The following is a 27,742-nucleotide window of genomic DNA, read 5'->3' on the forward strand; positions in this document are numbered from 1 at the left end:
ATGTCCAATAAAAACAAGGTTTTATGTAAAGAAAGGTTTTTAAACATGCAGTGCTTTTTTCTGAACACAGCTTTACTTTGATGTCCAGGTGCCAAGTACAGTGGTACAAATAAATTCCACGATTTCTGTGGTTAACCTAGTCTATAAAAGTAGAGCTGATGTTGGCCTTAGACGGAATGTGTATATGTGTATGTCAGCACTTCTATTGCATGAGTTTTGATGATCTTTAGACCAAATTACAGAACAATGTGGTTGATGTGCTTTCTGTTATTTCTTGCTTCTGAAACTTATGTGCATCTTTCAAACAACTGCTGTTCCTTTTTCACTATTTCAGAAAATTTTATAGAGAAATATTTCACTCTTTCCTCAACAATGCATTTTCTTCAAACATTACTGAGCTCCAAAATGGCTATTTTGGCCAGTTTAATATCCGGAGTTTCATAAATCTTCAGGCCTACAAAAAGCCATGTTAGGAAAAGTGGAAAGAGCCTCCCTGTATCCAGAAACAAAGGATAAAGCTCCTTAAGATAATTTTTATGTTTTAAAATTACTTGTATCACATGTCCAGCTAACACTTTATCTATCTCTGTGTTCTTTATGCTGAACACAGGTTTTCTTTTTCTTCCCATAGCACATTCCTGTCACAAGCCTTTCAAGAGCTTGATTGCACCCATAGCTCTCATACTTAGGTGTCCAAATGGCAGTACATGATCTTGCTAATAAAACCTTATATTACTCTTTTGTGATTTGTCTGAAATAAAAATAAAACTTACCTTTTGTATTTTCACATGCCTAATTTCACAGAACATCTACCTACCTGCTAGGTTTGTGATAGTGTTTTACCATTATTGCAAACAGTTTGGGCTGTCCCTCTTCTACAAAGAACTGTGTTTTATGGTGTAGGGAATAAAAAGATTTGATCCGTAAGTACATATGGAAAGCTCCAATGGAAACTCAAAACATACAAATCCATTAAGTTCTGATTGCCTCTGGGTTTATTGTACCTCTCGCTTTCCATAGAATATACTATAAGGCTGCTCTGATTCATTTATGTGGAAGAACCACAAGTAGGAAAAAGAACCACATCTCTCTGTTTAACTCACTACCTAACCTCAAAATCAACTGATCTGTATTCAGATATGCCTTGCTTTCTCTCCAGAAGATAAGTAAATAGTTGAAGGATAATATTTAAATGGCCATAATTGCATTATCTTTATGGATAAATCAATGGTAATAAAATACAACTGGCATAACTACATATTACAAGCCTACTTGGGTAATGAGGCTCCTTCCTGATGGACAGAAATGACAGAAGCAATCTTATTTTTTTCTCCATGTAAACTGCAGAGAGTTCCCAGGCTGAAATTCTTCCAAAGTAGCATTTGGGTGTTATAGGGAGCAGACTAGTTCAACAAAACAAATGGATTTGCATTTCCACCTAATGAAAATAGATTCAGATTATTGTTTTGAACTCTATTCTCAATATATACTTTACTGTGGGCACCAACTTGCAAGCACTAGGCATATTGATTTCTTCAGTGAAACTTGTGGAACTACCAGCAGTCATGCACATGGTTCGCAGGCTCCACATTGACTGTGTGACAGTTTTAGTCAATGTTACCTCTGTATTCTGGTGGACAAAATCTAACCAATCACTGAGTTACAGCTGACAAGTAGGACCATAGCTGTGTGTTCCAGGCTAGGGTGTTTTGAGTAGTTTTTTTTTCTCCTTTCTTTATTTTTTTACTTGTCCAAAATACAGCTCTTAAGAGCATCTTCTAATTCTATATGTAGGTCACATCGGAGGATTACACTGGTGGCTGTTACTAAATATGGTATGATAAGAGATCAAGGGCTGTTAAAAAAAAAAAGTTGCTGTTCTGATATGTAAAGCCTTATTTTACAATATTATCAGCATTATATCTGCAGCTGTTACTGAGGATACCAAGCCAGCTCTTTTGAAGCATGGTTGCCTGATGCATGCGAATGTCCATGGGCCCTCTCTAAGACTTTTAAAAATATTTCATTGTCCTTACAGATATGTACATATTGAACACATACTGAATTCTTCTAGAATGTCATAATTTCTGCTATAAGCATACACCTTTATGGGCATATTGTAAAAGATAAAGACATTTCCGATATTTCAAACATTGAAACATTGAAGTCTGTCTCCATTGTGGTGGTGGTGATGAAAAAAGTTGTAATCGCAGGTTTAATCAATTTACTGTGAGGAAATTAACATAAAGACATTTTCTCACCTCCTAATTCACTAAATTATATCTTCTCAAACTATACAAAATTTACTTTATTTCATATAAGAGTATTTCTGGCCAGGATGGTCTTTTGAGGAAGAAAGAATTTGCATGTGTAATTCACACTGCATTTCTTATATCTCAGATTTGTTAATAATGCCATTTATTTGTGCCTTGGGGCATGCCAGAGGAGCAAGCTACCTTTGCATGTGTTTTCCATTGTTTATGCATTCCTCTCACACACTTATGTGTCCTCATATGGCCAATTAGCCCTTGCTGCTCCCCTTTGCCTAATAAATCATGGCTTTGTCCACTAGTGACACTGGTACTAATGTGAATGTAGTTCTGCTGCTGAGCTGGGCCTTGTAGAACACGCTGTAAAAAATGTCAAGTGTTTGACCTGTGACAAAAGCCTAGAGTATTTTATTTCTAAGGACAAAAATATTATTTGAACGAGGGGGGATAAAAAACTGATTAATGTGATGAGTGAAAAACATTCTCGTGGACGTTTAACAATCACAGTACATTCCTTTTCATTGGTTTAAATGCAATCTCAAAATAACATTCCTTATTCTAGCACTTGGTTTCTGTACTTCTGTGAAATTAATGGTCTAGTACATGCTAAAATATCTGGCCTCAGTCAGTTATATCAGACCCCAAAATAAAGAATTGTTGTTTAGGGTTTTTCAAGCAAGTAAAAACATCTTTAAGAATTTATTAACATTTTACAATGGAAAAATCAGTTAAGTTTGAATCAAATATGTGATATCCAATGGGAACCAATGGCAATTGAAGGCAGAGAAAAAAAAACCACAATAAATAAAAAATGTGAAGGATTGCTATGGAAACAGTAAATGAGAAGTATAAAGCAAAGAAGACTGATAAAAGACACTAAGGACATCAGAGAGTTGTCTGATAAGTGAGCTGACAAGGATGTGCGTAAGAGGATAGTGTTGCAGCAAACTAAGAATAAAATAACGAGGATGTAAAATCATGAGTAACCATGTTGGCAAAGTAGCAGCATTCAAAAAATATATTTGTATTTCTTTTAGAGGAAAAAAGTCCTTTTTATTCAAATCAGAAGAGACAAGGGATGTACTTCCAAACCTCTTAATAACCAAACAAGAAGTTATTTAATATCTATTAGGCTCTGATGGTTTATAGCCGAGTTCCAAGAAAATGCTTGGAAGACTTCAATGGCTGCTGAAAATCTCAATCTGGGAATGATGGTTCTCTGGGAATCATCACTGGGCAGGAAGGTGATCATTTTAAGTGTTCTGTGAGATTTGGGACATATCTGGGCAATACTGAGTACTTTTTTCAGTGATACGGAAGAAATTGTAAAATCATCACTGATGTGCAAGTGATGCGCAAGTGACAAAAGTATTGAAGCAGTAAAAGTATGGCAAGGCAGGGACAGAGAGCTGTTCGTATTACTTGGTAAGCTGGGCCCATTAAATGAGCAAAGTACCTTTTAAAGTAGCCAAAGTTATTTGTTTAAAAAACTGGAAATGCAGGCCAGAGTGGACTGCATTATGGAAAGCAGCAACTCTGGAAAAAATCTAGGAGTCGGTGAATAAATAATTCAGATCGATCTTCTACTGTGATGCTGTGGCACAAAGAACTAATTCAGTCTTCATGAATATAAACAGGAATGGTAGATGGTAGTAACCGGTGATTTTACTTCTGAGTGTGGCACTGATGAGGCTAGTACTGAAATACTGGATCTACTTCTGGTGTCCACATTTTGAACAGGGCTTTAAAAATGGTATAGGTTGCAGAACAGGCTGAATGTATTTACTTAGGGCTTGAGAAAATGCCTTAAAAGAAACTTAAAGATGTAAATCTTTTTAAAGGTACCAAAAAGAATGTTAGTTATATATAAATACCTTAATAAGAAGAAAGTACTAGCTTTTGAAGATTTTTTTTTTTTACTGCAGCAAAGATACTAAAATGAGAAGTAAGGTCTGTTATTAATAGAGGGGAACATAATTTGAACACAACAGCAAGAAAAATGTGTTCTCTGTCTTTCAGAATATCAAAACTGTAAAACTTTTTAAAGTTTCCTTTAACTGGTTGCAAGCTATTGGACTCAGCATGGCATAAGTGAGGGAATATGCTGGTCTGCGAATAGTCAGTCTAGAGAATGCTGCTTTCTTGACTTAAAGTATATGAATATTGAGCAGTTTTTGTTCCTCATAATTTGATAAATCACCAAAGGTCAACATTAGCTCTGGACAAAAGTTGTGTAACTGTCCTGAGAATTACAGCAAAAGCATTTTAATTGCAGTGTCCTGCTCAGGACAGTTCAAGAAGTAAAAGCAGGTATATGGTGAGGTGGTTTGGGAATATAACCTGTATACTTACTGTCTTAAGAGTAAAAGAAGAATTTGAATAAGCTCTTCTGAAAAAGATTCAAGCCACTTAATGCTCATTTGACTTAACTGTGGGGATTGTAGTGCCAGCAGAATGGATGAAACATTTTTTTCAAAAAGGGATGGGGTAGTAACATAGTAATTTATAGTATTAAATAGATGCATCAAAATGTGTGGACATGGGCACTATTCAAGAAGGAAGGTAATTCCTGAATGCCAGTAGTTGAAATCTGCAAGTATCTTGTTGCTCCCATTATCAGTACCAGAGGATTACCAGTTTTGTTGCTGTTTAAGAATGAACAGATTAATGTATTGAATTGATTTACTTCAGTGTCTGTGAAGATACTAGTGGCTAAATACCTTAAGCTGTTTTGAGAGATGACAAAGATGTTGGGAAAAAAAATCACTCCTTAGTGACTGTTGTGACACTAAATGAGGTTGAGATATTGTTCTTTCCCTCTTTAATCACTCCATCCCTTCCATGCTCTCTTCTTTGTTGGTGCATTGTCCAGCCTAGCCGTTAGATTCTGACTGTCCTCCAAGTTGTGTTTGGGATGAATGGACTTTCTTGCATTTTTGTTCATTCACATGTAAAATGGTCTTGAGAGTTTTTATTTCACTGTGAGTCTTTTTCACTTAATGTTTTGTAGAGAAGGACAAAGTGGTGTTAGTTTATCACTAACGGAGACTTCCATGGGAAAGGATTTTAGTTAAAATAGTTTGGGCTAGGCACTTTATTCTGAGTGGATGTACAACCCATAGCCAAGCTACAGTTTGCTCCTTTTCTTCTTGACATCTCAAAAGTCTTGTGTGCCAGAGGTCAAAATGTGATCAGAGAAACACAAGAAGGTGGGATTTGGTGATGGGTATGGCATAGGAAGAATTCTGGTGGAAAAGCATTCTTGCAGGAAGAAAGACACTTAGCCTCCAGAGGAAAGTTCACAGGGTATTGCCTTTTACTGGTCTTATTTCTGGAATTCACGTCTATTAAATAGTCCTGTAAATTCTTTCCTGGTCATGTTTATAACGTACCTCTTTGCACAGGATTTTCCTTACTTGTGAGCTGTTTCTTTCGTGTGTGTTGCATTTGCACTTTTCTTACCCCATAAGAAGACACAGATTTCTCATAGATGGTAAACAAAGTGAGGCCCTTAACAGTGCAATCAGACAGCAAACATGGTCGGGGCATACAAATGCCGGTTATAAATAATCTCTTCTCACCCTTTCTCCTCTCCAAAATAGAAACCTTTGTACCTGCTTGTGCTCCCTGTATGCTTTTTTTTAATCCCAGAGGAACCAACCAACACTTAACCATGTTAGGGCCAACACTGTGTTGTCTCGGTCACCAAAAAAAAAAAAAAAGTTTGAGTAGGGAAAGTATCATCCACACAGCATGGCTGAATTCTTTCATTTACTGTCCTAAGGGATGCTGGTAGTTTCTACCAGGCAGTATTGGGAACATTTTCTTATGCAGCTGACTAGGTGGAAATGTTAAGCACTTCTGTCATACTAATGGGCCCCCAGTGGGGAATTGCTAGATCTTTGGTATGAAATACCTCTGAAGTAACTTTAGTATGGGAATTTAACTACACAGCTGAGGCTGTATACATTCCTCTCATTGACTGCCTCTGAAGAGGATACAGCAAAACAGGTAGCTCTTGTCTCAGCAACCAGGCAAAGTGGCTTTTTGCAAGAATATTCTCCTGTTTGTTTTGCTTAGCTTTTTTTCTTTTTTTTGACCAATTTCATGAACAGTACCTGGAATATTCTGTGACTGCCAGCCTAATTTGAGATGATGCCCACATGGACATCATCAGGCTAAATTTGAAATACTTTAAAAGATTGTTATACAATTCTTGCATGTTCTTTGCTTCTCAAATTATTGTTACCCATCTTTATTTAATGCTCAAACTGTACTGAACAAATGTACTCTGCAGTAGCAAGTTACTGTCAGAGAGTGGGTCACTGTCTGTCCTAAGAGGCTTACTGATCCAACGGAAAAATGAGACGTGAGATGATGGTGGAGACTGACCATGGAGTTTGCACACTTTTTAACTAAATAATCAAACTTTGAAAAATTGAGTTGAAAAGTTCCCTATTTCAACCCCTGACTTCATCGTACATGTGGTAAGACTTGAGTTTTGCCCAAGTATAGCTTGGAGACATCACTGAGAAGTTCAGAGGCTGAGGGAAATGCTGTTGGCAATTCAATATGTAGTACTCCATCTTGTTCATGGTATCTTCCCAGCAAGTCATTGGAGAGCCAGTGTCCTGCTGTGCCATCTTACAGCTCTAACATGAAAATAAAGAAAGAGTCTTTAAGCATGGTGCAGTTCAAAACCAAAATACCCTCCAACCATAGCAAGACCCCAGACCTTACCTTCTAAAACTTCCTCTTCATTCTTGTAAAAATTTAGATATATGCCTTGATCCTTCTCAGATAGAAGTCTTTCTGATTTGAAGACCTGTTGGTTCTGATAGAATGAAAGGTAGGTTTATTCACAAGTTATTTGAGTACTGTACATGCAGCAATATTGCTGAGAAGTAGCTTTAGTGTCACTTGCGATATAGCAGGGGACTAACACTCATATTACTGTCCTCATCAAATAGACAGGGGATGTTAGCCACAGAGAAGAAACAGGAGGGGTTTTTTTCTTATGAGAAATTTGCCCAACAGTGCACATCAAACAGTAGCCATTAATGTCACTGAAAAAACTAGTTATGGCTGAAAGGATTGAAGTTGCTCTGTTAACATTTAGCCAAAACCATAGTTTCTACACAGAGAAAAGCATTCTGTTTCAGCATATAAATTGACAAGCAAGTTCTGGAAGAAGGATGAGTGGAAAATCAGCTGGAAAGTGTAGATAAGAAACAAAGTCCTAAACTACACTAACTCTGTGTGAATGTTACCTGAACTAACTGAGGTGAGGATAGAGGAGCAGCATGTGAAAGGCAGAAGATTTAACTCACCAATTCAGAAGGGTCAACTACTTAATAAGGTTGACTGCTGATTTGAAGGACCATGGTTACTTTAAGGCAGTTATTTAATGTCCTGGATTGAAGTTTAATTTGACATTATTGTTGTAAACCTTCTCTAGTTGTTTCTTTTCTTAGGCCCACACGCTTCTGTTAGTAGTTTCGTAATGGTAACTGATCATTTCTTGTTGTGGTCGTCTCTTAGCCCTTCGCTGTGATATTCATCACAGCTTTTTCCTCTCACATAAGAAACCTGTAAAAGCTTATTTTTCAGATCTCTTCAGAAGGAAAAACACCATGTGTGACTCATGGATCTAGTATTTTTTGATCCTTGTACACCTCTTTCTTTTTTGATTAGAGTATCTTTTTATCATTATTAGAAGGACATAGTGTGCCAAATTTTATATACACAAAGTAAAAAAATTTTCCACACTTCCAAGTATTCATAGTCCTAGCAAGATGTTTGAAATAAATCTTCTCTGTGGTGTCAGGAGGCTTTTGTGGGCTCCAGACAGGGACATGCTGTGGAAATCCATATGCTCTTCCTACCAGCCACAGAACTGTCATTTTTTGCTTTTACTGCACTCCTGCACTGTAAAAGATCACATACCCCTTCAGCCAAGCTCAGCTTCATATAGCTGAAAAAGATCCTGCAGACATCCCAAAAGGCTGTCCCTGGCTGCTCCTTTTTTAGAGGGTTGTGCTGCAGTAACTAGGACATACCTTTATGAAGTTTAATATGATACAAAGTTGGCAAGATCAAGCACTCAAAGTTGGGAAATTCCTTGGTCCTATTAACTTGGCTAGGTCTCCCAAGCTGTAAATTCAGAGATAAACCTTAATAAGCAGCACTGCTCTTTCTGGGGCACATTAACCATAGCTTGATAAAACTTCCATATACAAGGGAAATTAAAATGGTTCTAAATGTACTTAACTGCTTAATTAAAAGTGGGATTTGCTGAATTTTGGGTGTTTGATCTTGAAGGTATACTATTGCACTCATGCTATTCTTTATGTTGGATGGTTCAGAGTTTCATTTTTGCTCCAGAAAAGAAGATAAGCTGAAAGTAAATGACCCATGCATGAGTTCTCTTGACTTTACCCATAGAGCTTGTGAATCCTTTAGACTGAGAAGTCCATCTTGGGTGATCTGCAGGTGTAATGCATAAATGGCACTGGGTTATCCTCTGAGATTTAATGTGGTTTTTAAGACATTCTTCATTTTAAGAAGGGATTGTCAGTTAGGAGGTTGTCAGTTAGAAGGAAATCATGGCAAACCCTAATTCCTAGATGAAAGTCTATCTGCCTAATGTTATTTTAAAAATTCAAGGCTGCGTAATCATGTAGTTTTAACCGAGTGCTATAATTGTTTTGTTTACTGAGTAGTTTGTATCACTGTAGCATCTTCACACAAAACTATGAGAGCACTCTGTGAACATTAATTAAACTCTGTGACACCTCTGAGATGGAGGCAAGTCCTGTTCTCATTCTTCAAATTGGGAAAATGATGCAGAGACAAATTGGTGGTGCAGTTCCTTGATACACATCTTTTACAACATAGCCACTAAAAGATGTTTCTGTTCTCTCTTCACCCAATGATTCCTTCAGCTGTGCCAGTTCAAGTGTTTGCATAGTCTTATGCTTAAATAGGATTCATTCATAAACAGTATGTATTTGTTTTCCTAATCTATTTCATTTTTCTGACTGGGACATGTGGTGGGTTGTCCATCAGGCAGAGGGGAAGCTTCCAGCAGCTTCTCACAGAAGCCACCCCTGTAGCCCCATCACTACCAAAACCTTGCCACACAAACCCAATACAATGGGTTTGCTTACTATAATGATGGGAAATGATTGTCTCTCTGAATTAGAGCAATTTCTTTCTGTGGTGCTCATCACAGAATTTATTGCATCAAGCTGTAAAGTAAACAGGATTTTCTTATCCCTCTTTTCACATGTGGGAAACAGAGACTAAAGCCAAACATTTTTTGCAAGTGACCACATTGAATTAACTCAGCCAGAGCACCAATAGCTCTAAATGAATTTCTGCAGATTTCAGTTTGTTTATTGTGGCATGAAGACTATACTGCAAGAGTAGAATTCAAATTCTTTTAAAAATTTATTGTATTTTAAAGCTGACAGAGGATTGTGGCTTTTACATAATATCAAGTCAGGCATAACCAGCAATTAAGAATTGAAGGTCTCTTTAGATCCTTATTGGTACCTTTGTACCAGGCAAGCTGTTTAACAAAAGTCCTAAAAGTCAAGTGTGTGGCAAACAGTTGAACTTTTTTTTTTTTTTTTTGTTCGCTGTGCCTGTCTGCATAGCTGCATTTTTTTTCTTGAATTTACAGCTTCTGTCAGTCCCGTACTTTTAAGAGGCAGTTTAGCTGATTTAGGAAGTGAATCAGTAGATTTAATGGACTATGCTGATCTTACTTTAAACAGCTAATTTTCAATATCCTTTGGGCTATTTGAGACAAGCAAAAAAAGTGGTGCTGGTCTGATCTGATTACATTTCATTGTAGTCTCCAATGGCTGACTATTTAGTACATTTGAATTGGGAGAAAAAGCTTTTTGGTTTTTAGACTGCCAGTTCATATGGATTTCAATTCAGTAAAAGCTGGAAGTAGTTTACCATCTTTATGTGATGTCTCCATGAAGTTAGGTGGGCAGAGTCCAGGTGGCTAAAAAGAAAAAAAGAAATAAAATAAGAAATTAGAAGACCCAGCCAGTTAGAATGAAAGAGGTTGAGTTCATCTGAGAGGAGAACTAGCTGCTTGCCTGAATTCTCAGTGTACAGTTCAGGCAATATGAAGGAGCTGTGTAACTTTGCAGCTTGTGCTGCACCTAATCGATAGAAGGACTGTCAGTTTGGTCTTATTCTCAGCACTAAGTTAATTTTAAAAGTAGCTACGTACATGTCTTTGGCCTACATCTAATGTAGCCATTTATTCTGAGGTTATATCGTTGTAAGAATTTTCATGTCAGTGGCCAAGCAAAAAGGTTAGGTTTTTTTAGTTGTATGTGTTGTAGTGTCATGTTTTAATCCTGGCCAGCAACTAAGTCCCACACAGCTGCTTGCTCACTCCCCGGCTCCGGTGGGATGGGGGAGAGAATCAGAAGGGTAAAAGTGAGAAAACTGGTGGGTTGGGATAAAGACAGTTTAACAGGTAAAGCAAAAGCTGTGCACAGAAGCAAAGCAAAACAAGGAATTCTTTCACCACTTCCCGTCGGCAGGCAGGTGTTCAGCCATCCCCAGGAAAGCAGGGCTCCATCACATAACGTTTCCTTGGGAACCATTCCTTGGGAGCTGTAACTCTGAACATCCCCCGCTTCCTCCTTCTCCCAGCTTTATATGCTGAGCATGATGTCATATCGTCTGGAATATGCCTTTGGTCAGCTGGAGTCAGCTGTGTCACCTCCCAATTTCTTGTGCCCCCCCAGCCCACTTGCTGGTGGGGTGAGGTGAGAAGCAGAAGAGGCCTTGACTCTGTGTAAGCGCTGCTCAGCAATAATGAAAACATCCCTGTGTTATAAACGCTGTTTTCAGCACAAATCCAAAACATAGCTCCATACTAGCTACTATGAATAAAATCAACTCTATCCCAGTCAAAAACAGCAGAGGCAGATGCGTGTGAAAATAGCTATACAGTAGGAAAGCACTGCAGAACAGATTTTTGGGTCCGCTTTTACCTGTGATACTCTTATGCTTATCCACATGCAACAGGAGTCCTCTATTCTTTCAAAACTTGATAGCATCAGTTTAGAAAATTGGGTTGTCTAATCATGCTGCCTTCTGATGACTGAACAGACAGTTGTCCTGTAAACTACTAATTTTTGCAGACACTGTCATGTGCCAGTAAGGAACATGCTTTCTTCTTGAATTGCAGCAAGGTATCAAACACAGTCTTTAGACATGACACAAAATGTTAATGATCTCTATAAATATAAAGAGAATAGAAATTTTTTAAAAAGTCTCTCTGTGTATTCATTAGAATCTTTAATTCTTTATATTTTAATTGACAAAAATTAACTCTGTCAATAGGTCTCATCTATAGTTTGAAGCAATGCCATTCACTGTACATAACTCTTGGTTGTTTTATTCTATCAGTATATCACAGTGTGTTTTCCAGGTACCTTTATGCTTTCCGTTGGAAACTGCCAAAATACTTTCTTGTACGGGTTTGTTTAGATTGTATAGTTTTGAAATATTTCCTGTTTTGGACAAACCTCCTCTCTGAAAAGCCTTTGAAGTTTCAGGGGCAGATTAATATGAACTTAGTATGCATGTCTGTCTTGATAGACTTCTTTATGTAGCCTATCTTTAGATACTACAAGTTTTGTTGTATATATTTTAGATATTGATTCTTGTTCAGACTTTGGGGGCTGAGTACCTTTGGGAATAATTTAGATCCTCACAGCTGTGTGGTACCTTTGTGTTTAATAAAATCAGCATGCTTCCCTTCTGTTAAAGCACAAGGTTATTTTCAGTGTAGTTTCCTTGAAGCTTCTGTTAGAATTAGATGTTAAATTCTGAATTTGCAATCAGAGTGGATAGTCACTGCTGCGTGGAATGATGGGTACCTTCCCTCCTTCTCCCTCCTTCCATGTCAGCTTGGATCCCTTCTGGTTGAAATGAAGTACCAGCTAATCATAAGATATATAAAGTAGTAAAGAGAATTCTTCAGAAAGACCTATGTCAACTCCACTGTATAAAAAATTCAGTTGCTCCTACCTTGTGAAAGTCTGCTGTGTTTGTGCGTGCATTCTCATATATCTTCTGTTGAATGTTGCCTAATTTCTTTTGATATCTGACTAACCTCATTGCAATTTCCTCAATTGTAGAAATGGCAAAAAACTTTTACATAACATGAACTAATAGCAGCCGGTCTGTTCTGTTCTAGCTGTTAAATTATTCTGCGACTATTATTCAAGTCCCTCAGTATTTGCCATTTATTTGGATGATTGAAGGCAGGCAAATTAGACCACAGGCTCAGGGCAGGGTTAAGTATTTTCTGGTGTATTTTTACAGCATTTGCTGAGATGAGACCCTGATCACAAATCAGAGGTTTAAATCCCACTGCAGTACGTATCATTAATGGTATACAGTATTGCCCTTTTCAGTAGCGTGTAGAATAGCCCTGTTTCTGGCAGTGTGCAGGCCCCCTCCTCAGTCTCCTGTTGGCAGAGCCCCGTCGTGTCTGATGTACCGTTCCAGTCCAGTCTGCAGGCTGGTATGTGAGACTTGACGTCTGTGTCTGCTGGGAAGGGACTTCTGTGTCTGCCAGTAGGACTGTGAAGGTGCAGTATATGTTTGTCGTCTTCAACTGCAGCACTTGGTAGGTGACATCAGGAGGGCACCTGCTCTTCATTTCTGTGCGCCTCTAAGGCTAGATAAATACTGCAGTCATTGGTACTTCTGAGTGGGGATGATAGGAATAGACAAGGAGGTAATTAGATAGTTTTCAAGTATCTCACAGTTCGGCCAGTTAGCATATCTCATTTATGACTTAGTGAGAGACCTATCTGTGATGGTTGGCTGCCATGAGAAACTAGGCAGCAGAAAGCATCGCATACCTCTCTCAAGTTAAAACCACATGGATTGAAGGGGATTGCACTGTTACTGTCTCTCTTTGTGCTAGATAATTTATCTTTTCTGGTATGCTTTATATCTGTGCTGACAGGATACTTCAGGTCACTAATTACTAATCTTCTGTTTGAGCTATACCAATGCTTATCACACCTAGTACGTCAGTACTTGGCAGACTTGCAGCTGGAGAACAGATCTGGAAAACTAGGTGAGAGAAGAAAGAAAAAGTGAATACAAGATATCTTCAGTCGTGTTCAGATGCTATAGTGCTTCCTGTCCTACATGCTATTTATCTGTTGATAAGTAATGCCCACCCTAGTCATTTATGTAGCTATATGGATAACTCCCACATTTTTTTTTCCTTGTTGTTGAACTTCTCTTGCAGGGTAGATGAAAGTTCATCAACCCAATAGTGATACTGAGTTTCTTGTGCAAAAAGAAAACAATTTAGAATAATACGTACTTAAATCATGGGGCTGTCAAGGTGACACTGTTATTTTTGCTGTTTATCTGCAGAAGCTGGAAAAGTCTGACTTGGATAACTGGGAGAACATCAGAGGACCCCGTTTATGGGAAGATTCTAGGACTGTTCAGAAGCAACGGCGGGAGGCTGTCCGTCTCAAGACAGAGTGACTGAGCAAGCCTACTTTGGTGCCTCTGCAAAAAAAAAAAAGTCTCAGTCTGAACTGTCGTATTTTTTAATCCAGTATCAGGAACAGACACGGGAGGGGGGGATTGCACTGAACAATTCATGCTGGTGTATATATAAGTAACTGTGAGATCAATCCAAAAGGCACTGTATTATATGAAACTCTTTGTTTGCATCCATTTGCACAGAGTTCCACAGGCTGCATATATCAATTCTCAATTAAAAAAATAGCTGATTATTCTACTGAGAATATCCTATTGTTTTGCAATCCCTATCATTCAAAACTGAGATGCTTCAGCAAGGAATAACATTGCAGGAGTCACTTGTCAGTACTAGAAGTTGTCGTCCTAATGAGAACAACAGTGCTGTCATCTAGATGTGCGTGACCAGATAAATGCTGCTTCAGGGAGCCCCTGCATGACTTCAGGCTCTTAAGCTTGGAAGGGACTCCACAAGCATATGAACTGTTCGGAACAGTGAGTCCATTTTTGGCTAAATAATATTCTTGTGTTTCATTTCCAGGAAGTTGGCTGTCCAGAGGCATATACAGAGTGTCAGCTGGTAATTGGTCAAATAACATTTGTTTAGCTGTGGTTAGATTTTTGTTTATTGATACCTTCGTGCAGGCAGGACCTTTGCACTGGAACGTCTCAGTTTAAGTTGGAAGAATTCTTCCTCACTAAAAGCTGTGCTGGTTCTCTGTGAGCAAGTATTGTAACAGAATCTTGAACCACTATATAGTGGCAAAGCTCATCTTACATATATTATTACCTGTATATTTGTGCACGTGCACAGATTTTTTTTATCTTTTGATGAATTCTTCTGAAATCCTTGTCTTTTTATAGTTGTCTTTGTCTGCTGAATGTTTGCTGTTAGAGGAAGCCATGCTAACATTCAGGACCCTTCTGCTGAGACAGTTCAATGAAGAAGCATCTAGTCAATTTTTCAAATGAAATTAAGCTTTTGATAAAGTGTAACAACAGACTTGTAAAACTCCTCTTTAGAGGAATGGAGTGGTAGAGCACAGATTAACAGTAGGTTCTAGTTTCAAAGCATTCAGTGACACCTATATGTAAATCCTTTTGGAACTGGCTTTGGAAGAGGTGTGGTCTCCTTCCTCTCTGCAAGATGTCAAATGCAATCTAACACTTTATTTAGGGTAGCCTCCTTGTCCTCATGTAAATCTTCCCTCAGCACTTAATTTTCTTCAGCCTCTCAGTGATGAGGTCCAGTCTTTCTCTCAGGAAGAAGAATCAACACTGACTTTTAGAGTTGTAAATCAATTCATAAAGCATTACATGAAATATCTTAGCCATGTTTTGTGTATGTTTTCTTCTGATAGAGTTTTGAAGACCATCAGAAACCGTTGCAGGTTATCTGGAACAAAGTTGGAGCCATGTGTTTGTGTATTTCCCTGTTCAATATCATATATATCTTGGTTCTAAATAAATGTACTAACAAATTAAACCAACCAGGAGAGGAATAAGAGGAGCAATACAAGAGTGAGGTAATCATAAATGCTATAGGGAAACAACTGAAAAAATAGAATGTGGAGGCATTAAGCTGTGCTAGACCTAGACAAGAAGGAAACTGGTTTAATTGCTTTGTCATTAGTTTTACCTAAGACATAAAACAATATTCTTAGGCAAGTAAGATATAAAATAGGACAGATAAGGAGTAATTAAAACTGCATACTTTGCTAAGCATTTTTTCAGCTCTTAAAATCAAATTCTGGTTCAGTTCCACTGACAGCAGCAAGATTGCTTGCTCAAAGGACATCAATGCATTGACTACACTGACAGAGTATTCTCTGAGTTAAGGCTCCTGCAGCATCATTGCTACTGTTAGGGTACTAGCTGGACTACTGGAAATGTTTCTTTACATTCTGTGGGATAGATGCATCTTCTATGGACACTGCAAGTTCACTATGTCCTTCCCAGAGGACACGTATCTTCCTTTGCTGAGCCTTGATTGAAGGAGAGGGGAAGTTGCCATTGCTTTGCATATGGAGAAGCATGATCAGCTCCCAGTCTTGCAACATTGGCTCACAACATGGACCAAAACTACCCCTGAAATAAACACGTGGCGTTCTAGGAACATGTGTAGGAAGAGCTACCCCTTCCCCCAGGGGAAGAAGCAAAGATATTTCTCTTTCATGAAGCCCTTAGGCTTATCAGGTTTCTTGATGAACAAAACACTCACTGAAATATCCTGTTGTCGTGGTTTAACCCCAGCCAGCAACTAAACACCACGCAGCCGCTCACTCACTCCCCCCCACCCAGTGGGATGGGGGAGAAAATCGGCAGAAGAAGCAAAACCCGTGGGTTGAGATAAGAACGGTTTAATAGAACAGAAAAGAAGAAACTAATAATGATAATGATAACACTAATAAAATGACAACAGCAATAATGAAAGGATTGGAATGTACAAATGATACGCAGTGCAATTGCTCACCACCCGCCGACCGACACCCAGCCAGTCCCCCGAGCGGCGAATCCCTGCCCCCCACTTCCCCGTTTCTGTACTGGATGGGACGTCACATGGTATGGAATACACCGTTGGCCAGTTTGGGTCAGGTGCCCTGGCTGTGTCCTGTGCCAACTTCTTGTGCCCCTCCAGCTTTCTCACTGGCTGGGCATGAGAAGCTGAAAAATCCTTGACATTAGTCTAAACACTACTGAGCAACAACTGAAAACATCAGTGTTATCAACATTCTTCACATACTGAACTCAAAACATAGCACTGTACCAGCTACTAGGAAGACAGTTAACTCTATCCCAGCTGAAACCAGGACACCTGTGTATGTTTAGTAATTTGATATCCCACAAAACTATTTTGGAACGGTCATCTTATTTCAGCAGGTCTGGAATGTGGTTGTAAATAATTACTTCTATGGAGAACACTTTTTATGTCATAACTTAGGACCCAGTTTTAGGTGGTTGCTTGCTGGTTGTGGGGTCCCCCCACTGCTCCCTTTTTTTATAGGTGCTAAATTTCCTGTAGTTTCTGAGGGCATATTTGTAACTGCCTTTGAAGTGGCATCTCTGGAAAGTGAAGGATTTATCTTGGCATCTCTGAGAAACACTGACATGCAGTTGGAAAACTTTCCAACTTGCCCTTCTCTTCAACTTCCCTTTTAAGAGACAGCCCATATCTATTGACAGTCCACTAAAAAAACCACCCACCTCTTGTTTTTTAATGCTGTTCACTCATCTATGAATTAAAAAAAAAAAAAAGAAAAAAAAAAGAAAAACTTTGGGCAGGTACGGAAACTGTACTTTTCATAAAACAGGGAGAGCTATTTCAGTAATTTCTCTTTATTGCCATGCACTTGGACAATGGCTTCATGTTTTATGCTGTGCTTTTCTTGGCCATTAAAATGGAAATAATACTTATGAAAGGCGTGTTGAGAGTCAATTAAAGTCTCTTAAGTTGTCATGCATCCTAAAGTAGAAGGCACTCCAGAAATGTGGAGAATTATAGTTCACAACACTAGCAAGAGAGGCAAACTTCAATTGGTTCAGGACTCATGCTTAGTTTGGCTGCTTATTTGACCTATCCTTTTGAAAGCCATGTTACAGCACTTCTGGTTATCTCTAAGGCACCTGGGAACAACCTTGTTGAATTCCTGAACTGTTATTCTAAACATCTGTAGCTGAGAGGGTCAGTGGTAATTAAATGCAATTGTCAGTCTGAGACACTGATTGATGTTTTTGCATCCTCTTTGGTAACTGGCATATACTTGTCTGAGGGGAATGAAAACAAGGCTTTAGTGAGAGGTGTGAAGTATTAAAGGGTTAAAAGAGAGGACTGAAGAAGACAGATCTTCTAGTCAGTGTTGCTGAAATTAGAAATAAAGAAGGAAGTCTGGCTAAGTGTCTGTATGTATGTGGACTGAAAAATTAGTTTCAAAATCCCTGTTTTGACAAGAAAGGAGAAAGGGTTTATCGCTCAAAGAAACTGTGGCAAGGTTGGTCTCTGGGATCTTCCATAACAAGAACAGCAGTAGGGCATAGAAGTGGAGGGGATCTGGGGCACCTGTCTCCAGGGATAGGGAGAGCTCAGTGTAGCACCAGTGTGTATCCAGCTGGATGTTTCCTAGCGGCAGCTATCTGCAGCCCAAAATGCTAACCAGATCTTTGCATGAGATCAGCCCTGTGGATCCTGCTTATTGAGTGTGTTTCTCCTATAGCACTTCGAATTTGCAGACTCATGGATGACCCAAAAGAGAAAATGTTCTTAGTTCAGCTGTAACACAGATGAAGGAGAGGTTTAGCAAAAGCTGTAGATACTGTCATCCAAAAAAGGTTTCAAAACCTGCTCGATAGCATAGCAGTTGAGTTTCAAAGCTCCTAAATACATCTGGATGAGCAGCTGGGTGTTAAAAACATTTAGAATCAAGATGCAGAGAACAGTCTTGCCAATAGTGATCCTCCAAGGTCTTGAAAATGGCTCCAGCTACCCAAAAAAGGTAGGTTATGGCATAATAAGAGGTCAGTGATGGGAGTTTTTGACCAGAACATAGAATGCAGAAACTTCTGAAAAGCTACTTAAACATACCCCATCATCAGCTGGGCACCATTTCTAAAAAGCAGAGAAAACCATTTCTTCACAGAGAAGCAGCAACTTGGAGTGATTTAAAGGTCACTGTTCACTGGATGTTTTACATGGACACTTTTTGTTTAACTGTATGTGCATGTGTATAGGTGAAACTTAAAACGGTAGGTTTCACCTTCTGAAATAACTACATAGACCCTTGTACTTCTTGATGATCTTGCGTTTGCTCTGAGTTGCTATGTTTGAATTTCCGGCACAAGTCCAGGGCAAGTTTCATTTTTATAACTTGTATTTTCCAGAGGCTTTTCTTTCTGCAAGAAATGGGAAAGCCTAATATTATCCTTTGCTACTACCTACCTTATGTCCACTGGAAAAAAAAAAAGAATAAAGAAACAGAAAATCAGGGAATGATCTGAAGTCTTAGGGAAAGCAGAATAACTATTTTTACATGAAGATGGTCAAAGAATTTTCCATAAACTTTTATGGTTAGAAAGGCTGCTTTTTGTCAGTGTTTTCAGTGGAAAACCGCTTTTCATCCTTCAGTGGAGTACAGTTCAGAAAAAATTTCCACTCTATTTTAGACTAGCTAACTAGAAGCTTTTAATCAAAAGAAGGTAATTGCTCACTGGTAGACCTTCTATTCCTACAAGGACTTGCAGCCAGACTCAGCCAACACACAAATAGTCTCTAGACTTAGAAACAAAAACTCCATGCATATGTTTTTCTTAAACTTGTCCTCACCCCAGGAGCCCAAAGCAGTCTTTCATACCACTGGAATCAGACCGAACATATTTTGTTGTTGAACATGAGCTTTAACTGCATGTTTAACTGTCTCGCTTAATGCAGACAGGCAATTAAACTTTCACCCTCACCATCTTTGTGCTGCTTGGGAGGTGTGTTAAAATTAAATTCAACCAAAGCAGCAGCTGGTAGTGCTGCAGAAAGGACGTGTAAAATATGGTTATACGTTGCAAATGTGACAAGAAAAGTAGTATAGTCTGAGGTCATTTGGAAAAAAAACCAAACCCAAAACAAAATTAAAAAACCAGGAATAAGGAAGTACTGTGTATTCCCAGTGCCTCTGTAGAAGAAATTTATGCACTTTCACCCAGCATACTTGGAGTCTGGCTTGATATGCTTCAGTTGATGGAAAAAATGACCATACTTATTTAGCATGTCTGTTTGAAGGTAGTTGATGAGATCCTTGGTGTTCAATACCAACTCCATTGTGCATGTTTTGTACCAAATCCATTATGGTATCAACCTCAAGGAGGCCCAGTGGCTTGCAGGAGTATGGCTTAATCGCAGGCAGGATCAGGGGTAAACCCATCTCTCTGCCCTACATAATCCATTCTCCCTCTTCTTTCTCTCCTGTCTTACAGTGTTACTCCTAAAAAGTAACAGCTCAGTCTCTGAACTGCTCTTTTCTAGTGGAACTGGCTGTAAAATGTCACCCTCTTTTTTAAAGTTCATTTTCTAAGAACTGAAGAATAGTGGTTTCTAAATTAATTTGAAAATGTAAGCTCAGAAACACAGACCCAATATTATATCCCCTTAAGTATGGCACCCAGCATACACTGGGTCTCTTTTTATCTTTAGATTCACAATGCTATGCTCTCTATTTTATGTACAAAGGAAATTAAATGTATATTTTTCTTTAAAAGATGAGATCTTCATCCATCACCACCTGTCAGTTCCTAATAATATTGCCCAGAGAAGTGTTATCTGTGATTTAGTGGCTTTAGTGGACTATCTTTTGTTGAACAGAGGACAGCAGAATAAAATTTCAACTTAATATAGCTCTCTTCATACTCCTTCTAAATAAATAGAGGAAAAGAGGAAAGCATGAGCAAAGAATCTTGGTTCCAGGCTCAAGTTTCTTCTGTTCTGCAATAGATAGGGCATTTTTAAGAAAGAAAAGGAAGGAAAATGAAAGTGGAAAAAAAGGAAATGAGAGAAAAGGAGAAATGTGGAAAGAAAAAAGAGTAGGGACAAAAATAGTAATAGAAAACAGAGTGTTCTTTCGGAGTGGTCCCTCCGGATAGAGTAGGAAGGAAAATTGTTTCTCAGGAAAAACTTTTGAGCTCAAAAAATACTCATTTCAAGTCAGAATGAAAAGTCAGGTATAATATTTTGCAAGCTAGTGGTTTTAGAAATACTTATATTTGGGTGAACTGCAATGTTTTATTTTGATTTTCACGTTTTTCCATTCTTGATTCTTTTTCCTCAGGTAGTTTAACTCTGGAAATGAAAAACCACCGCTGATCTTAAAAGCATGTTTTTCACTAAAAAGACTGTCAGCGCAAAATGTTTCAACAGTTCCCAAAACTTTTCACAAAAGTGTTCTCAATAAGAGTAAAGATCTATCAGAATAGATCCCTCTCAATGAACAGGTTGCAAAATGTCAATCAACCAGATTAAAAAAAACCCCAAACTGTAGAAGATCTTTCATCAGCTGTACCAGTCAGTTCCTCCTTCGTTAATTGGTGAGCACTGGTCCTGCTCGCTGACGAGTGTGACTGTACACCTCTGTGGCTGCGTATGCCAGTGTTCTCCCCACCAGATGAGCACACCTGCATTTGGAAAGTTGTACGCTTGCAATTTAACAGAGGATTTTGCTACTCAGTAACTCCTAAGAAAAGACCTACCCCTTACTGCATCCAATATTCTGCTATCCCAGGTAATGACATTGTAATTTTTACATAAACTGATGAAGTTGCCTCTAAAAACTAGTTCCCCTTCCTCCCTGCTTTTGCTAATACTACAACCTAAGTTTATTTCTTTAGTTCATCTTAAATAATGTCATTTTTTATTAGATATTCAAACAGCATGCTTATATGTCATAATAAAATAAGAAGAAACCCAACATTTTTCCCAGTCTAAAAAAAGGCATCGCCCCTGTTTAAGTGCTAGGTCTAGGGTTTCCATCATTTTAAGTTACCTGTCTAGGAACAAATTGGCAATCAAAGACGGAAAGACTCCATTCCTACTCATGTTCATATATATTTGAAGTGACTATTGTCCATGCAGTTTTGGAGTCATGTCTTACCATTATTTGGCTATCCACCCCACTGCAGGTGCTTTTTTGCCTTGCAGACATCCTGATTGGGCTGTTGATGTGATTAAAGTTAAACATATATTTTCAGTACAAAAGTCTGAGATTGCACCTTTCTTATAATGGGCCTTTTGGGCTGTGTGCTCCCCGTGAAGTGCAAAATTCCTTATCGGCTGTGCTGGAATAATAGACAGCAAAATCGTATGTTGTATTTTTATCATCCTTTAAATCAAGATGAACTTGAATGCAGTTTGATCGAATTTTTTAAAGTTCACCCTGGCCCTGATACGGGGTTTTTTTTGGAAGGTTTAAAAGTGAATTATGACAGACAGTGTTTTGCAACTTGACTTAGGGAAGTCATTGCAGAGGAACAGCTGGGACTATTCATGGTACATTTCAGTTTAGCTAATGCCCCCTGTATTTTAAATAATCAGAAATTTAAATGTCTTAAATGCTTGTTTGAATGTCTGTTTTAGTGTATCTTCCATGATCAGCATAGGACATGTCCTTTTGTGTTAAGTGGACTGAGGTTTCACACTAATCCAGTTTATTCAGATGTTGCAAGAAAAAGCTGGATGTGGGAATCTGTACTTTCTATGGACAGACCCAGTTGGCTGGTCAGTGATTTTGAATACGAATAGGAGGAGGAGACCTTCATCTCTTATCTTTCATCTATTCAAGAAGATTTCTTACTGCTGTAATGAATTATTCACAACAGAAATTAAAAATTGAGCGGTCTTTGTCCCTTGAAGCTACACAGGGTTGTGCAATGTTATCTGACAGGTCCATTTTTCTAACACATACTGCACAGGATCTTAAAAGTGCAGATACAATTTCCTGGCAAAGCCAAATTTGCACATTACTACCTTAGATTAACCTCACTAACTTGATAGTATCCTCTGCATGTATCATATCGTACATGGATCTTGCAGTTATTTATCCCTGAGGTGTCTATTGTTTTCCCCTCGTTGTCTTTGCTAGCAGTAGAAGGATGCACAGGATTTTCTACAGCTCCCTAAGGTTGAAAACATCAATATTTCTTCTCCCAAAAAGGATATTTTCTTCAAAAAAAATTTTTTTTGAGGTTCTGTTGCTGGCAACCACTATCCACTTTAACTGCCGCATATTTTATACAGTCTTTTTGCATTTCCCTTTCTGTGTGTTCAGGTAACGCCAAGAAACTAGCAGGAGAACAGGTGTTAGTTCTCTTCTGTGCTCTCTGCCCGGAGATACTGTGATCTAGGAACTGCTGCAGCAGTCGACCAAGGTATTTCTATGCCTTGTTCTTTTGTCCTTTGAGAAGTTTCTTTTGCCCTCGGAGGATTCACCACTCTCTGCTTTCTTTGCATGAAAAGGTGTAGCAGAAGATATGAAATTTGGAAAATACATAATACCTTAAGGTCTCTGCTGTGTTGCCATATGACTGTTAAAGCTGGTTTTTAGAGGGTGTGCATTATATATCAAGGATAGATAGATAGACAGACAGACACCCCACCCCCCCCACCCCCCATTTAGACAGCCCCAAAGACTGCATTCCCCTTTCTGTGCACACACAATGGAGAGCTGGAGCATAGTGTCCCTTTGCAGTCACTGCCCTGCCAAGGTGGGGACTTGCAGGGATCACCTCTGAGGGATGAGGATGGTTGCCTTAGCAGGAACTGGCTCTGTGCAGTGATTGCCTACCCAGATTACATAGAAGAGAATTCGTTTTCCCACTGATGTACATGGTGGCTGCTTAGAAGTCAAGTGTCTAGGCAAACATTAACATCAAGGCACATGCAGACAGTGATCACCTCATTCAAAAGTAGCTGTCTACCAAGGTGGGTGTTGAATTATGCTCCACCTCTTCTTTCCTTCCACTGATCTTGGAAGGCACTCAGATGATGAGATTTGATCACTTCGCCTTTGTAAGGCTAGCTAGCTTTGGGTGAGCTGGATCCCAAGAAGTCTCCTCATTTAGTAAGCAGTCTGGGGAACTTCTCTTGGCTTTCATGGAAGCTAAGACAAAACCTTTGGATGGGTGCTTGCAAAAGCAGCGAGGGCCTGTGTGCCTCTGCTAGTGCCCTCAAGCTTCTCTCCCTGAACCCTCCTGGGACAGGGTTATGGGCTCTGAATGAGTTTGAAAATCGGGGCAGCTCTGATATTGCCATAATTTTTTAATTTATTATTTCTTCTTTCTCTTGAAAAGCTGCTGAGTTTCTTGACAACTTAAATAAAGATTAACTCAGTAAATTATTATTACAAAGATCAGCAAATATCTTATTCTGTCACACTGGTGTTTAGATAGAAATTGCAGTCCCAGCATTGCCTACTACGGAGGTAATGTATCTAAGCTACCTTTCTGATGAGGGAAATCATGGCACGGACAAGGGGAAGTCATACTATAGGCTTTCTTGGGCAGGACTGAATGCAGTTCTGTCTGCTGGATGAAATAAGCTAAGGGAATACATCCTTCCTACTTCAAAAGCAAAGTTTTGCTTGGACCATCCTTCAGTCAAAGCTCATGTTGTATGGGCAATAAGGTCAGAGGATCCATAGTGTCCTCCAAGTCAACAGGGAGCAATAAAAGATATTTTCTGCCATTAAAGATAACCTTGTGTACAGCAAGGGCATGAACAGTGTGTCAGCAAACTGGGCCTGTGAGACTACTTTATTGATGCTGCTTCAGGTTTCTTGTAACATGCAAAACAGCATTATTATTACAGTAGAGAACTGGCACAGACTTTTCAGGATTATGTATTAAGAGCAGCAAGTCAAATACCATCTGCCTAACGTGATAAATTCTAAGTATTATTCCAAAGAGGTTTGCCTGAATCTCCTCTGCGGAGCGCAGAGGCAGGCGCCAGTCGCTTGTGTCCTCAGTCCCCTTCCCATTATCGCTTCTTGACCTTTTGGCTAAGATCAAGTGTAGTATCAGTTGAAGTCTTGGCATGTCCTCTCTTTGGGGACTCTCTCCTGCCCTGGCAGCAGGCTGGGCTCGGTGACCTCCTAGCTCTTTTCTGTCTGTAACTACTATCATTCCTGTTATTTAAGAGAGCTGGCAGCTTTTAGAAGTCAAGGCTCCTTTAACAAGCCTTGCAAGAACAGCTGAGATGGACTGGCCTGAATTACTTCTGTTTCAAAAGGCAGGTGGGCCTCCGCTTTCTAGCGTGGGAGAAATTGTAATGCAGCTGGAGGGCTTGGTTCACTTCTGTCAAAGGCCAACAAAAAACATTTATCTGCAACAGGAGATTCTTTCTTTTTTTAATTACTTTGATGCTTAGAGGAAATATAAACCAAAAGGTTTTGGAAGAAGACAACACAGGTAAGTCCTCTCAGAGCTTTGCACCCCTGCATCATTGGGGTTCTGGGACCAGGCAAAAAACATCTCTTACATAGGAAGACCTTAAAATACTGTGATAATATGTCTTCTAGTTTTGGTAGTTGTAAACTTCCTAAATCCAAAGCTAAGTATCCACAAGGGACTCTGTAATTGCCAGCCAGACTTAGTGCCTGAAGTCATTACCTAATCCTGGCTTTTATACACAGATGTATTAATTTGCAATGAAAAACAGTTTGTTGGGCAGTCAGAATAGGGGGAAGAGGCTGATGTCCCCAAACTTTTGGATGCTATTTTATCTGGGATTTTGTTGGGACACTAGGTTTTTCAGTGCCTTGCCTTCCTGAGCTGTGACCCATTCTAACTCCTGTGACAGGAGATGGGTGCCTCTGTTAGAGCCTGTGATATAATGCAGGTGGCATGTCCTTTCCTTCCCAGTTTGTTTTTCATCCTGATGTAACTGCAGCAGTCTAACCTCCAAGTGAGGACCTCTCCACTAGCAGATTTTGGCCAGAGATCTGTGCACATTTTTCTGGCAAATTCTTTTCAGAGCAGTCCCTGGTTTGCTTTCTGTAGTGGACCTACCTCAGGGATTATATGCAACAGTTGCATCTGTGTAATTGCATGACGCGCAGGGGTTTGGGGTTTTGGGGGTTTCTTTTTTGCCTAAGTCTCTCATGAAAGGGGAAATCATATATATTATTTCTGTAAGAGACCATAAAATGATAGAGCGGAACCTCGTGTGTAACTCAAATAAAGGAATTTCACTCCAGCATTCCTACATCAAACCCAGTAAGTACAGGGTATCTTCCAATCTTTGCATTGTCAGAGATCACTTAAAAACTCCACCCTTGTCTCTGCAGCTACCCTTTGTGGAGGAGGTACATGGAGGACACTGCGAATTTGCCTTCCACCTAGGGAGGGCTGGCCAAGTGCAGCACCAGCCAGCTCTACATCCCTTGGCACAGGGAGAGATGTAGAAGATGACTGCTGCAGGAAACCTCTGGCTGGCTTTTGTAGGAAGGCAGCAATGTCTTCCAGAGTGCTAGTCTCCCAGCTGATCTTGTCTCAGAGATCTGTCTCGTCTAATGACACAAGTTGTGGGAGGCCAGGTTTTGTTCACTGTCTCTCGCTGCTATTTTCAGGATGCGATTTTTCCATTTTGGTTGGCTGGGTGTGGAGGGAGTGTTGCTATGCTTTAGAGAACACTGCAATTAGATTCACTCAAAACAATCATGATTATTAATTATGACTGGTTTGTTACTAAAAAAGGAAAAGGTAGAAATAAATAATAAACCACGGTTACTTTGAAGGCAATCTCTGTCTCTCTCTGTGTCTCCCTGAAGAGCTTTGAACAGACCTAGGAGTATTTGGGCTCCCTTTAGGGGACAGCAAAGCCCTCATTTCCATACGTGGCAGTGAGCCTTGCTCCAGTGTAAGTAATCTGATGAGTTCTCTGACAGAAGAACCGCATTTACCAGTTGGTGACTCTTGTTTGGTAAATCCCAGATAACTGCAGCAGCTGGGCAAATCTCAACTGTGTTCCAGATAATTAGCGAAAGTATTTGAATCAATAATGGCAGGGAAGCCACTGCAACAGCTTTCCTGAAACAAGTCAGTGAATAAACACTGAAAATTTCCAGTCCAAGTGAAATCTGTTTACTGAGGATGGCTTCTTTCTCCCTGTGAGTCCATGGCCTCAGGCCTGCGATGTCTAACAGAAGCTGTTACTACCTGAAATCGCACTTCATTATCCCATTAGAAGCTGAACTAGAGAAGTGTCACGCTAGCTGCTGGCCCCGTTTGCCAGCCTCTTGCTCCTCCTGATGCGGTCAGGGGATGTCTTTGTGTCAGGAAATAGTGCCGACCTGGGAAGCCACTGCTTTGCGCTGCTGCAAATGCTGCAGACGGGCTGGGGTAAGCAACAGTGGCGAGAGCAGCCACGCTGCGCAGGACGGTGAGCCTGTGTGCTGGAAGGGCTCTGCACTGCTGGTTGCTCGGTGGAAGGAAAACATCTGTTTTCTTCCAAGTTTCTGTAGAAATGGAATATACCGTGCAGTGAGGGCCTGGCAGCATTGCCGTCGATCTCTCACGGGTGCTGCAGCTCAGTGCCCTTGGTCCTGGCAGGACTTCTTCACCACGAACAGGCAGTCCATTTGGGGGGAGAGAGGGTGCGGGCTGTGCCATCCTTGTGGCAGCAGCTCTGCAGAATGTCTTTGAAACTCTTAGCGTTTATTTATATATATCCATTGTGTTCGCTTTTGACTTTGTTTCATAGGAGCTGAAAAACTGTTTCAGTTGGTCCGAGCACATGTGAAAGTATCTTTAAATTAAAGTCATCTCTTAAAAAGTAATGAATTCTTATATCCTGTAATTGAAGCAGAAGGTCATCTTCCCTCTGCTTAATTTTTCTGGAGAGGTAACTCGTGTTTCTGAGTTTACTAAGGAGCTTGCTTCCACATTCCCAAAGGAGTAATTCATCAGCCCTTAATACAAATTTTATACTTAAATGATCTCTGATCAGTAACTAAAACATAAAGTGAGTGTGTGGTTTTGTACATAAAGATGTCCTCTTCATCGAACTTCACTATGAAGTTGTTATATGAGGCTTGCATGCTGCTACAAAACATCCAACTCAAAAGGATTTTCTGATGTGTAAGAGTAAATGTCTGACTTTAAGTGAATCAAAAATTTTGGGACCACAAAAGATGTGGTTGAAGTGCTTTCAGTCTTCCATTTCTTCTATGAAATTTTGAAATGAAAATTTTGGAGTGCTTATTAAAAGAAGAATCTTTCAATAGTCCTGCAGTTTTGTGTGTAAAATTAGAGGCATAAGGGCATTTTCTTCTGAAAGGACAATGAAAAGCCCATGTCAGTCCCTCAGTTTTGGGATACTGACAATGATCCCGACTAGATCGCTTGAGGTAAAATTCTCCCTCTAACAACTGAGGTCTTGTACCAGACTA

At 39.5% G+C, this 27,742-nt stretch overlaps 1 protein-coding gene across 2 annotated transcripts in view; it reads left to right on the plus strand.

Moving 5' to 3' along the window:
* LOC128139639 (cytochrome c oxidase assembly protein COX16 homolog, mitochondrial) overlaps window positions 1-14,095 on the plus strand; it is a 49,772-nt gene extending 35,677 nt beyond the window's left edge. For both annotated transcript variants that reach the window (XM_052782325.1, XM_052782326.1), the window contains one exon: window positions 13,713-14,095. In XM_052782325.1, the coding sequence (XP_052638285.1) occupies window positions 13,713-13,829 (117 nt within the window). In that variant the 3' untranslated portion in view covers window positions 13,830-14,095. The remainder of the gene's footprint in view (window positions 1-13,712) is intronic.
* The last annotated feature ends 13,647 nt before the right edge of the window (window positions 14,096-27,742 follow it).

This window comes from Harpia harpyja, chromosome 3 (assembly GCF_026419915.1).
Source record: "Harpia harpyja isolate bHarHar1 chromosome 3, bHarHar1 primary haplotype, whole genome shotgun sequence".
Classification (NCBI taxonomy): domain Eukaryota; kingdom Metazoa; phylum Chordata; class Aves; order Accipitriformes; family Accipitridae; genus Harpia; species Harpia harpyja.